At 39.9% G+C, this 13,828-nt stretch overlaps 1 protein-coding gene across 1 annotated transcript in view; it reads right to left on the minus strand.

Moving 5' to 3' along the window:
- LOC126177114 (carcinine transporter-like) overlaps positions 1 to 13,828 on the minus strand; it is a 668,824-nt gene that overhangs the window by 491,760 nt on the left and 163,236 nt on the right. The window contains exon 5 of the mRNA XM_049924381.1: positions 5,886 to 6,054. Within this exon, the coding sequence (XP_049780338.1) occupies positions 5,886 to 6,054 (169 nt within the window). The remainder of the gene's footprint in view (positions 1 to 5,885; positions 6,055 to 13,828) is intronic.

Genomic DNA, 13,828 nt, shown 5'->3' on the forward strand with positions numbered 1-13,828 from the left:
ACTAACACGAATTCTTTACAGACAAATGGAAAAACTAGTAGAAGCCGACCTCGGGGAAGATCAGTTTGGATTCCGTAGAAATACTGGAACATGTGAGACAATACTGATCTTACGACTTATCTTAGAAGAAAGATTAAGGAAAGGCAAACCTACGTTTCTAGCATTTGTAGACTTAGAGAAAGCTTTTGACAATGTTGACTGGAATACTCTCTTTCAAATTCTAAAGCTGGCAGGGGTAAAATACAGGGAGCGAAAGGCTATTTACAATTTGTACAGAAACCAGATGGCAGTTATAAGAGTCGAGGGACATGAAAGGGAAGCAGTGGTTGGGAAGGGAGTGAGACAGGGTTGTAGCCTCTCCCCGATGTTATTCAATCTGTATATTGAGCAAGCAGTAAAGGAAACAAAAGAAAAATTTGGAGTAGGTATTAAAATCCATGGAGAAGAAATAAAAACCTTGAGGTTCGCCGATGACATTGTAATTCTGTCAGAGACAGCAAAGGACCTGGAGGAGCAGTTGAATGGAATGGACAGTGTCTTTAAAGGAGGATATAAGATGAACATCAACAAAAGCAAAACGAGGATAATGGAATGTAGTCGAATTAAGTCGGGTGATGCTGAGGGAATTAGATTAGGAAATGAGACACTTAAAGCAGTAAAGGAGTTTTGCTATTTGGGGAGCAAAATAACTGATGATGGTCGAAGTAGAGAGGATATAAAATGTAGACTGGCAATGGGAAGGAAAGCGTTACTGAAGAAGAGAAATTTGTTAACATCGAGTATAGATTTAAGTGTCAGGAAGTCATTTCTGAAAGTATTTGTATGGAGTGTAGCCATGTATGGAAGTGAAACATGGACGGTAAATAGTTTGGACAAGAAAAGAATAGAAACTTTCGAAATGTGGTGCTACAGAAGAATGCTGAAGATTAGATGGGTAGATCACATAACTAATGAGGAAGTATTGAATAGGATTGGGGAGAAGAGAAGTTTGTGGCACAACTTGACCAGAAGAAGGGATCGGTTGGTAGGATATGTTCTGAGGCATCAAGGGATCACCAATTTAATATTGGAGGGCAGCGTGGAGGGTAAAAATCGTAGGGGGAGACCAAGAGATGAATACACTAAGCAGATTCAGAAGGATGTAGGTTGCAGTAGGTACTGGGAGATGAAGAAGCTTGCACACGATAGAGTAACATGGAGAGCTGCATCAAACCAGTCTCAGGACTGGAGACCACAACAACAACAACAACAACAATGTTTCATTCAGACTGTGTATTAATTCTGTAAATATTATCAGTTCCCGTTCACTGTTCACCTATTGTGACAATCTCCTGACAAATGATCAGGTTAATATTATATTCAAATGTTTTATGTTTTTCATATTATACTTTCTGACATGTTCCACACCCACAAGCATCATCTCATTTTTTGGGTCTATGGAACAAACACTGAACAAAAACTGAATCTAATCTAATCTAATCTAATCAAAGATATTGGATGGTAGTTTTGTGGATCACTTCTACTACCCTTCTTGCAGACAGGTGTGACCTGTGCTTTTTTCCAAAAACTGGGCACAGTTTTCTCTTCAAGAGGTCTACGACAGATTGTAGTTAGAAGAGGGGATAACTCAGCCACAAATTCAGTATACAGTCTGACAGGGATTCCATTGAGGCCTGGAGCTTTGTTCAGTTTTAATAATTTCAGATTTTTATCAACACCACTGACACTAACAACTTATTTCATTGATCTTTTCAGTGGTGGATGAAATTGGGGCAATTCTCCTGGGTTTTCCTTTCTGAAGGAACTTTTGAAAATGGAGTGAAACATTTCATCCTTTGCTTTGCTATCCCCAATTCCAGTTCCTGTCTCATACATTGACACTAACTTTGATGCTACTAACAACCTTCACATATGACCAGAATTTCTTTGAGTTTTATGAAATATCATTTGACAATATTCTGCTATGGTAGTCATTGAAGGCATCACATGTTGATAGCCAGACATGTACCTTTCAGCATCTCTCTATCTATAGCCCTACACTTTGTTTTACACATATTTTGCAGTAATCTCTGTTTCTTTAGAAGTGTCTTTACAGTGACTGTATACCATGGAGGGTCCCACCCATTACGAACTGTTCCACTGGCTACATACCTGTCCAGAGCACAGTAAACAATTCTTTTAAACTTGAGCCATAGTTTCTCTATGTGCTTCTGTCCTGTGCTGAAACTTCCAAGTTCTTCATTGGAATATAATGTTTACTGACCATATATATATTTCTGCTTGTTTTAGTTGTCCTTTGTACTTTGGTAATCATTGTTGCCACAACTGTGTCATGGTCACTGATACCAATTTTGATGTGGACAGCCTCAAGGAGGTCAGCTCTGTTTGTTGCCAGTAGATCCAATACATTTCCCCATGAGTGGGGTTCCTAACTGTCTGTTCTAGGAAGTTTTCAGAGAAGGCATTTAGTAATGTTTCGCAGGATGTCTCATCACGACCACCACTAACAAAACTATAATTTACCCAGTTAATTGTTATATGATTAAAGTCTCCATCGATGATTATAGTATGATTGGGGAACTTCTGTAGAAGTGAACTGAGGTTTTCTCTAACGTTTTCAGTACATCAGGAAACGAGTTTCGTGGGTGATAGAAGGATGCAGTTATCATATTATGCCCAGCCCTGATACTGAGCCTTGCCGAAACAATCTCAGATGCAGTTTAAGTTTCTACCTTGCTGGACTGCAGTTTCTTGTCTATTGTGACAAGTAGAGCACTTCCATTTCCATTTGCCTATTCTTTCAATATACACTTAAGTATTCCCCAAAAATCTCACTGTTATCAATTTCAGATTTCAACTAGCTTTCTGTATCTAGTGTTATGTGAGCTTCACAGCTCTTCAATAGCACTTCAAACACAGGCACTTTGTTGTGAATGCTTTGGCAGTTTACCATTAGAATTTTAATACTCTCAGCTGTGGGAGGCATTTCTTTCGATCTTACGCTGATACTTCCATGAATCCTGCTACTATCATCTGTATTGAATGGAGAGTTGCCTAATCTAGAAAACCCGTGTATTCAGGCCAAACACAGTCAGGTACCTGAGTAGCAACCTCTGATGTGTAGTGCACACCTGACCCATTTAGGGGGACCCTACAATTCTCAACCCCATGGTGCAAGTCCAGGATGTTGCAGCCTAGCTTGCCACGGAACCTCTGAAGTCTCGGCTTCTGTTCTTTGACTCAACTCAGAACCATAGGGCCACGATCAGTTTGGGCGACAATGCTGCAAATTGTGAGCTTCATTGAAACACCACGTGCAAGGCTGGTCTCCTCAATCTTCTCAGTCAGTTGCTGGAATGACCCAATAATGAACTCAGAGTCCAGACGACAGGCATTATTTGTTGCAATGTGTGTCACAGTCTGCAGTTGGTTGCACCCTGTTCCCTCAGTGGCTGTTGGAATAGCCTCTTCAACATGTGGAATGAGGCCCCCAGGCATACACACTGAGGCACTTGGTGTCCTTTCCTATCTCTTGCTACCATTCCCTTAAGGAGCACCATCATCCATCATACATTTGAATTGCCAGTGATTAATAGACCCCTACCCTTTCATGTTTGCCTGTTCTTGACACCAGACAGGTGAAGCGAGTACCACTGACTCAGTTTCAGTGAAAGACAGCACCTCAAACGTATTGGTTAGAGGGATCAGTACAACACCCTGAGTCCTCCATGGTTCCCATCCACCCTCCACAGGATGCCTAGATCTACTGTTGACAGGCCACACTTAGTCAAATGGATGAGTAATCACAGATCCTGTGCTTTCTGCAGAGGAGACAGGATCCACAGGAAAGGATAGTACTTGAGGTAGCTCTGGTACCAGAAGCACAGGTACACAAATCTCGGGAGCTCTTCCATCAGAATGATTCACAGCAGCCACCAATCATTTGACAGTAGTCAGCACTGTTTCCAGCTTCTTATGAATGTCAGCCAAGACATCCTATGTTTGAGAGCAGCATTCACAGTGGGGCTGCATTTTGGCAGTGAACAAACAACTTTAAATTAAGTCTGCTGATTGTCTTTTAATCTGTTGAGCTAAAAACTTGTGCAAATTTCCTGTAAGAATTGAAGCAAATACCCAAAACAAAATTTCTTTTAAGGCAACACAAAAACCTGTGTTAAAAATTACTAGTATCTAAAACGTTTTGAGGTTGCTTACAGTTGTTAGCAAACTTGAAAACAGAGTTAATTCACAATAAATGCAAACCAGCGTCTGGCCGTTTAGATTTAGGTTTTTCCTGATTTCCCTTAATTGCTTAAGGTAAATGTCTGGATGGTTTCTTTGAAAGGGCACAGCTGATTTGCTTCCCATCCTTGATACAATCCGAGCTTGTCTCGAATGACCTCAATGTCAAAGTGACGTTAATCCAATCTTCCATCCTTCCTTTTACAACAAATGCAGATAATAAATACTGCTACTCCTCTTTTAGGAAACAGCTAGATGTAACAGAGTATGTTAATTAGAATATCTGCTGCAGTAACTAAATCACAAACACTGATTTACTATAAATGTGTGTGTGTGTGTGTGTGTGTGAGAGAGAGAGAGAGAGAGAGAGAGAGAGAGAGAGAGAGAGAGAGCGAGAGCGAGAGCGAGAGCGAGTTTAGTGATTATTTTCAGGTTTTTCGTAAGATTTTGTTTCCCACAGATTTATGCAATCAGATTACCAAAATGTAGTTTTAAAGTTTAATTAATTAATTTAAACCTCATTATAAACAGAGTCCCCCCACACCTTTATTGAAACTAAGAGTTTGCATTTTGCAGCCTATGAAGGTTTTTAGCATGTTGCTTATGGGTTTTATAATTGCATGTTTTGTTGATGTTTTTTATTAACGTACATCAAAAGTTTATCTATGTGTCATACAAGTTTTGTCTACTGTGCTGTGTTGCTCAGCCTGCTGTTACATGACGTCTGATTCATGGAACTAATGGGTGGGTTTGAATCCTGCTCCATTTCTTGTATTCTCATTCAACTCCAGAACTCAACTGCACTCTTGCTGACATTTGAATTGTATTAAGCAAGTTAGTGGTGGCAAGAAAGTCTGAAAAGTTTGTGAGAGTTTTGCAGTGTGGGCTGTGCTGAGTAATAGTTGTTAAGAAAAAAATTCGATATGTCGCATTGTTTCTGAATAAATTAGCATTGAAGTTAGCCAATTAGGCAACTGTGCACGTAAATTCATGTGGCCTACCAGACACGATTAGTGTCATTATTCTCATAGCTTAGATAACAGTGCATGAGATTGCTCAGCCTTTGGCTCAGGTTCAGTCCTTACTACCATCCCATTTCCAATTTTTGTACTGCTGCCTTGTTCGGTTTTAGGAAACCAAATGAAGCACACATTTGGTGGCTCTGTCTCCGCCAGGCCACTTGAATTTGTGCACATAATGGTCTGATTGTCTAACTTCAATGACAATTAACTCAGAAATTGCACAACTTATCAGTTTATTTTATTTATTTATTTATTTGTAACAGTTATTTCTTGGCACGACCTAACCTGCAATAACCTGACCAGCTGTTCAGATTGTTTCTGATCACAGTGCAACAGTAATACTAAGTTCACGATAATGCAGCTGCTTTTTAACCATTGTACTATTCCAATGTGTTGTGAACAGCAACGATAAAGGTCTCTGAAGTGAGCCGACTGGCCATTCATGTGGTTTTGTGCTTTGTATCAGATTGTTGTGCACTCTTTGCTCTTGAAAATCAGTCTCCTGATGAACTGCCACTTCCAAACAGTATTCGCTGACACACACATAAACTGCCCACATTTTTATCATCATTGTATTAAAAAACAAGTACGCCTTCACACCTTTCATTTTATATGCATCACCTGAAGAAGAAGAACAGGGTAAAACAACTGAGGGCTGCAAATGACATGAAATAGTTCCAGTTGGGCAGTGCCCAAGACACCAGACCAGCAAGCATCATTCCAAGGGCCATGCTACAGGATGCGTAGCGGTTGATAACAGAGCGGTGCTTGATGTCTGTAAGTTCCAGGCCTGAAACAAGTGAGAACAATATTAAATTATTTCAGGTACCAACTATCAAACTTTACAGATTTTGTGTCAAAGTTTCTTCGAAATTTCTCATAACAAAAGGACTAAGGCAAGGCTGTGTTCCGATCCAATCCGATATAAAATGTATATTGAGGAACTGACTCAGAACTGGCATTGAATTCACAGCAATATGGATGTAGTTGTGGAAAATGAAGTTTAGTTCACTCTTTATGAGCAGTTTGCTACAGTATTAGCCAGAGAAGATTGTTAATAATGTTCCGAAAACTTAGAGGATAATGTAAGTAATGCAAACTGGCAAATTATCTATTGAAGATTCTGTAGTAATGCAGGGAATCAAGCCACAGTAATTTTAATCTGCCATCCTCCATAAAATTTCATGGTGATCCCAATAAAACCTGAATGTTGATTGTATCTATAATAGTTTAGGATTTATTGTTAAAGTGAAATCAACAAGTTTTGTAACAAAGACCTGAATGCTAAAATCTGAATGCTTTGCACAATCTTAATTATCGACATTTCATATAGAAGCGCATCATTAAAATGACAAATGGTGTAAATATCAACCCTGTAACTTTATTTGTTTAACAGATATAGTAAATTTAAATTATCAGTATTTACATTTAAGCATCAGATCATCATTTCCTGCACACAAAACACATTGAACAATGACAGCATGACGCCGTACTGAACCATTAGGTAACAGAATATCTGCTGTAAAGCTTAGTGCATAATAGTTACTTTTGTTCTGTATTTATTTATCAGAAAGCACATTGGTGCAAGGCTACTGGCCATGCCATTCGAAGTTAAGAAGGAAATTGTATTGGTTTTATGTAAAAGAATTAAATGTTTATTATGTAATTGATATTATTGTTACTTTATTTACAATGTGAAAGTGGTCAAGCTTTGATTATTTAAATATGGTATGTTAAAATGTAAATGTATAATGTGGAATAAGCTGTAGCCAATCAGATTGACGGCTTCAGGAAAGGGAACTGCCCTAGTCAGTTGAATGAGTATGTTTGGCGCGTGGGAAGTGCGGCCAGCGACAGGCGGAGGGACAGTGCTGGTGCAGACGTGAAAGCGGACAGTTCTGGTCGAGACATCAGAGGGTACAGTTCGGATTGAGACATGAAAGCGGACAGTTGGTCTTTATGCAGCTAGGAAGTGAAATAACTTAGAAAATTTCACGTTGTGTCGTATTGTGGGACATAGTCTTTGAGCGGTGAACGGCTGCACACCTGGTTGAAATCTAACTTTTTGTGTAAATATTGAGATGGAGTTTTGGACTTGTTTTGCGATGAGGTTGTGAATGATCTAACTGTGTCAAATGGATATGCGCTCAAGTGTAACAGTAACTCTAAATACGACCACTTTTGCTATGAGTTTGCTTTCTGAATAAACATTATTCTAAACAAATCGCAACTGTGTGGCCTACATCGTTTATGGGTCGTTAATTTAGTTCCCGATATTATTATTACTGTTATTACATGTTATGCTAATTTTGTATTTCGCAAACTTGCCATCAGCCAGACAATTTAACCAAAGGGTCACAAGTGTCTAATTTAGGGCATGTAATGCGACACATGCGGTTCAAGCCCTAGAAGAGTTTGAGCCAAGACATTTTGATGAAGAGGAACCACATGTGAGCCCAAACATGTTTGGGATGTTAGCTGGCGATTGAAGAATAGTGAAGGCTTAGAAACAACACAAGAGAAAATCAAGGCTGTATGGTATGCAAGCAGCTGGAAGTGACTTGTACTAAAGTTAGTAAATGTACGTAATATATAAATAGGAAAACTGACTAAGAGAAAAAATAACACAACTGAACTCCATATCAATTCTTCTGTCTTCTTTTTGGTTTATTTGTTGATCAGTCCTATACACCTGCAGTATAGGATATTTGGATTTCCAATAACTGTTACAAACTAATCAACTCGGCAATGCTTCACAACTGCTAAATACATATGAGAATTGGATATACATAATCAAATCCCCCCTTCCCTTTTCTCTCTGCCTCTCTCCTCCTCCCCTCTTTCCTTGTCCATCTCCTCCTCATTCCCTCTGCCTACTTTCTATATCCATTTACGCCCTTCCCTCTGTCTCCCTTCTGGATCTGTGAGGGAAGTAGCTTCAATGGTAGTTTTCACATAGTTTTAATCTGTGAATGGGTAGGATTGCAAAGGTTTGGATGATTTAGATTCTGTAGTAGTATTCTAGTCCTAAGCTGGTAAGCTTTAATACAACTTTCCTGTTTTCTGTAAAACCAATGGTGAGGGAGAAAACAAACAGCACGTCACTGTGTATACAATTTTTGTTTGAAAATATGTGCAAGGACAGAGAATAAATACAAGAGAAACAATTTGTCTAATGTTTTACATGCCCTCCTTTCATAGTTGAAGCACTGCAAGAAATCAGTCGAAACCACAAATTTTGCAGCACAGTGTGGCATTTTATTTCTCACATTCATCTTTAATAGAAAACCTGTATACTGTCATTTGGCTAATGGCTCTGAGCACCATGCGACGTAACTTCTGAGGTCATCAGTCACCTAGAACTTAGAACTAATTAAACCTAACTAACCTAAGGACATCACACACATCCATGCCCGAGGCAGGATTCGAACCTGCGACCGTAGCGGTCGCTCGGCTCCAGATTGTAGTGCCTAGAACCGCACAGCCACTCCGGCCGGCACTGTCATTTAAAACTGGAATAATGTACAGTGTATACCTGTTTGAAAGTTTATTATAGAGTCAGTAAAAATTGGAGTAGAACATTTTGAGCCTTTTGGTAACATTTAAAATTTCATATATTAAATAAATAAATATATATATTAGATACATTAAAAACGTTTATAGCGTATATCTGGATGAATGCTCATAGAGTATCATGTTGTTGTTGTGTTCTTCAATCCAGAGACTGGTTTGATGAAGCTCTCCCAGTACCTACTGCAACTTACATCCTTCTGAATCTGTTTAGTGTATTCATCTCTTGGTCTCCCTCTACGATTTTTACCCTCCATGCTGCCCCCCAATACTAAATTGGTGATTCCTTAATGCCTCAGAATACGTCCTACCAACTGATCCCTTCTTCTAGTCAAGTCGTGCCACAAATTTCTCTTCTCCCCAATTCTATTCAATACCTCCTCATTAGTTATGTGATCTACCCATCTAATCTTCAGCATCCTTCTGTAGCACCACATTTTGAAAGCTTCTATTCTCTTTTTGTCTAAACTATTTATCATCCACGTTTCACTTTCATACATAGCTACACTCCATACAAATACTTTCCGAAAAGACTTCCTGACACTTAAATCTATACTCGATGTTAACAAATTTCTCTTCTTCAGAAACGCTTTCCTTGTCATTGCCAGTCTGCATTTTATATCCTCTCTACTACGACCATTATCAGTTATTTTGCTCCCCAAATAGCAAAACTCATTTACTGCTTTAAGTGTCTCATTACCTAATCTAATTTCCTCAGCATCACCCAACATAATTAGACTACATTCCATCCCCCTCGTTTTGCTTTTGTTGATGTTCATCTTATATCCTCCTTTCAAGAGACTGTCCATTCCATTCAGCTGCTGACAGAATTACAGTGTCATCAGTGAACCTCAAAGTTTTTATTTCTTCTCCATGGATTTTAATACCTACTCCGAATTTTTCTTTTGTTTCCTTTACTGCTTGCTCAATACACAGATCCAATAACATTGGCCGGCCAGTGTGGCCAAGCGGTTCTAGGCACTTCAATCTGGAACTGCGGGACTGCTACGGTCGCAGGTTTGAATCCTGCCTCGCACATGGATGTGTGTGACGTCCTTAGGTTAGTTAGGTTTAAGTAGTTCTAAGTTCTAGGGGACTGATGACTCAGATGTTAAGTCTCATAATGCTCAGAGCCATTTTAACCATTTTTGAACCAATAACATCGAGGACAGGCCACACCCCTGTCTCACTCGCTTCCCAACCACTGCTTCCCTTTCATGCCCCCAGACTCTTTATAACTTCCATCTGGTTTCTATACAAATTATAAATAGCCTTTCGCTCCCTGCATTTGACCCCTGCAACATTCAGAGTTTGAAAGAGAGTATTCCAGTCAACATTGTCAAAAGCTTTCTCTAAGTCTACAAATGCTAGAAACGTAGGTTTGTGTTTCCTTAATCTATCTTCTAAGATAAGTCGTAGGGTCAGTATTGCCTCATGTGTTCCAACATTTCTACAGAATCCAAACTGACCTTCCCCGAGGTCAGTTTCTACCAGTTTTTCCATTTGTCTGTAAAGAATTCGCATTAGTATTTTGCAGCTGTGTCTTACAAAACTGATAGTTCGGTAATTTTCACATCTGTCAACACCTGCTTTCTTTGGGATTGGAATTATTATATTCTTCTTGAAGTTTGAGATTATTTCGCCTGTCCCATACATCCTGCTCACCAGATGGCAGAGTTTTGTCAGGGTTGGCTCTCTCAAGGCTGTCAGTAGTTCTAATGGAATGTTGTGTACTCCCAGGGCCGTGTTTTGACTCAGGTCTTTCAGTGCTCTGTCAAAATCTTCAAGCAGTATCATATCTCTCATTTCATCTTCATCTACATCCTCTTCCATTTCCATAATTTTGTCTTCAAATACATCACCCTTGTATAGACCCTGTTCTTCTTCTTCTTGGACCCATTTCTTCTTCTTCTTGCATTGCGGCCTCTGTAGGACCACGGGTAGCCCCTTCATGGACTGCATTTTCCTCTTCTTCTCCCAGAACCTCTTCATTCTTTCTCTTCTTCTCTCCCGCTCTTCTTCCGAGATCCTTTTCTCCTGTCGGCTCCAATGGTGACACTCTAATCTTTTCCTGTATTCTTCTCTGTCACTGATCTCCGGCATATTGGTCGGTTTATATTTGTTCCTCCAATTTTCCTTTCCTTCGACCTTGATCCCCAATTCCAATCAGTCCTTCTGAAGTTTAACAACCCACATTGTTCTGTCTTTCCTCTTGTCCTCCCTGTTGTTTCCCACACTCTCTTCATCATTCTGTCCGTACTCATCCCAACTACATGTCCAGCAAACCTTGCCCTTTTGAGTCTGATTTCCCCAGATATTGTTCTCAACGTCCGGTACAATTCTTCCCTAGGTCTTCGCATTCACCTCTCTCCACCTCTTTTGGGACCTAGTATTTTTCTCAGTATTTTTCCCTGTACTTTTTCTAGTTTTTCTGCCCCATTTCTTCATAGTGTCATTGTCTCAGCAGCATATAAAACTGCATTCCACACTGTTGCCTTGTAGTGGATTATCTTTGCTTCTGTGAATATATTCTTTTTATTGTATCACTCTCTTGTCATACAGGAGGCTGACCTCACCTTCTTTATCCTCTCTGTTATTCCCTACATGCTCCTGTTCCTTCCTGTTATAAATTCTCCTAGGTATTTAAATTTTTCCACCATTTGAACAGTGCCTTCCGGTGTTTCCCAGTCTGCAGTGGTGTTTAATGTCTTTGTCTTGTTATAGGATATTCTCAGTCCCATCTTTCTGGCTACCTTACTTAAGTTGTTGAGTTGTGTCTTTGTGTCTTCTTCCATCTCACTTACTATTGCTATGTTGTCTGCAAAGGCTAGGCAGTCCACATGAGCCCTGCTGTCCTTTTTGTCCCCCACATGGGTCTTTGGTATTCCCATGTCGTCGTGTATTGCTCTCCACTGCCTGATCACTTTGTCCAGTGCTATATTGAACAACAATGGTGACAACCCATCTCCTTGTTTAACACCAGTCTTGATCTCAAATTCTTCTGACAGTGCTCCTCTGAATCTCACCCTTGCTTTTGTGTCTGTCAGAATTTCTTTTATGAGATCTTGTGTAGTTACATCAAGTCCTCTGTTCTTCAGGATCCTAACAAGAGTCTGCCTGTCAATGGAGTCATATGCCTTTGTGAAGTCCACAAAGGTTATTACTTTTTGTTTTTTTAAGGCCCTATGTTCGATCAGTTGCTTCAGGATAAATATTTGTTCTATATAACCTCTTCCCATCCTGAATCCCACTTAGTAGTCACCAGCTGTACTTTCTACCTGTTGTTCTACTCTCTTGAGCATTTTGTATCTGACCTCTAGTAGCGATATTCCTCTGTAGTTGTTTGCATCTCTCTTGTCCCCCTTCTTATGTATTGGTACTACAATTGCATTCTTCCATCCTTTTGGTACCTTCTTTGTTCTCCAGATCTGGTGGATTGTGTTGGTCATGTTGTCTATTGCTTTGTTGCCTCCCAACTTTATCATCTCGGCTGCTATACCATCTTCTCCAGTTGCCTTATTATTCTTTGGATCGCTTATGGCGTGAGCGACTTCATCCCTGGTTGGAGCGCGTGGCTCTCTCTCTTCTGTGTCAGTATCCAGTTCCAGCTAGTCTTCAGGTGGTTCACAGTTCATGAAAGTACTCTGCAAAAATCCAACAGTTCTCCTTTGCACTAACAGCCAGCTCCCCTTTCTTATCTCTTATAAACAGTTCTCTACCCTTGTATCCAATCAGACTATTTTTGAATTTCCCGAAGAAGTGTCTGCTGTCATTTTTCCTGGCGTTGGTCTCAATCTCGTCCAGTTCCTGCTTCATCTTCTGTCTTCTGGTCCATCTTATTGTTTGGGTCGCTTCCTTTCTTGCTCCTAAGATAACTTCCCATTTTTCCGGGTCCTTCTTGCTGCTCCAGTCTCTTCAGGCTTTCCTGTGAGTCTCTATCGCTTCCTCACATTCATTGTTCCACCACCAGTTCTTCTGTTTCTTTTCTTCCTTTCCCCATAGTTTAGCCTGTTTTGCCATATTTCGCTTCATGTCGTCCCATTCATTGAATGATTCAATTCCTTCCTCATATCTGGATCGATTGTGTCTTAATTTGTCTCTGTCTACTTTTGTGTTTTCTGTTCTTCTATTCGTCTGTGGCAGTCTGTCCCTGTTTGGAATCCAAAGGCACTTAACTTCTGTAAGATAGTGATCCGGTTCTATTCTTGTGTTCTTCCTGACCTTTGTGTTCATGATCTCTTTAGCGTTTGTCCAGCTGACTGCTATGTGGTCAATTTGGAATTTGCCGAGGTAGGTGCATGGGTTTGCCCCTGTCTTTTTCTTACACGGTTTGGCCCTGAAGTGTGTTGTTATCAATCTCATTTTGTGTTCTCGACACAGTTCAATTAGTCTTTCTCCATTTTTCTTTATCCACTGGTGCACAGGTTACTCACCCACTACTCCTTTATGTTGCTTCTCTCTTCCAATCTGTGCATTATAATCTCCTATGAGTATCTTTAATGTTTGTTTTTCAGTGTATCACCTAGCTCCTCCCATAAACTGTCTGCAACTTTCTTGTCTTTCCTGTTCTTGTCATTTGTAGGTGCGTGTCCGTGTATTATTGTATACTTTTTGGTCCCTGATAGAAATGTCAGTGTTGATATCCTTTCTGACCTGCTCTTCATTTCAGTTATGCCATCCTCGTATCCCTTGTCCTCTACCTGTACCAAAGCATCTAGGTGCATGTCTTTCCTTTCCCATTCTAACTCCCGGTTTCCCTTTCAGTACTATGGAGCCTTCTGACTCCACTGTATCTTCATCAGTGTATCTTGTTTCTTGCATCGCTAATATTCCATTGCTTTTCTCTTTCATCTCATCTATTACCTGTTTAAGTTTACCAGTCTTTATCATTGTTTGTACATTTATGGTTCCAATTCGGAAAGTCTTTTTAGTTTTAATCTTCTTTGAGGTTCTTGGGAGCTCCGACTCTTCCCTTATGCACTTTTTGGCAGGTC

This window comes from Schistocerca cancellata, chromosome 3, assembly GCF_023864275.1.
Source record: "Schistocerca cancellata isolate TAMUIC-IGC-003103 chromosome 3, iqSchCanc2.1, whole genome shotgun sequence".
In the NCBI taxonomy this organism is placed as follows: Eukaryota; Metazoa; Arthropoda; class Insecta; order Orthoptera; family Acrididae; genus Schistocerca; species Schistocerca cancellata.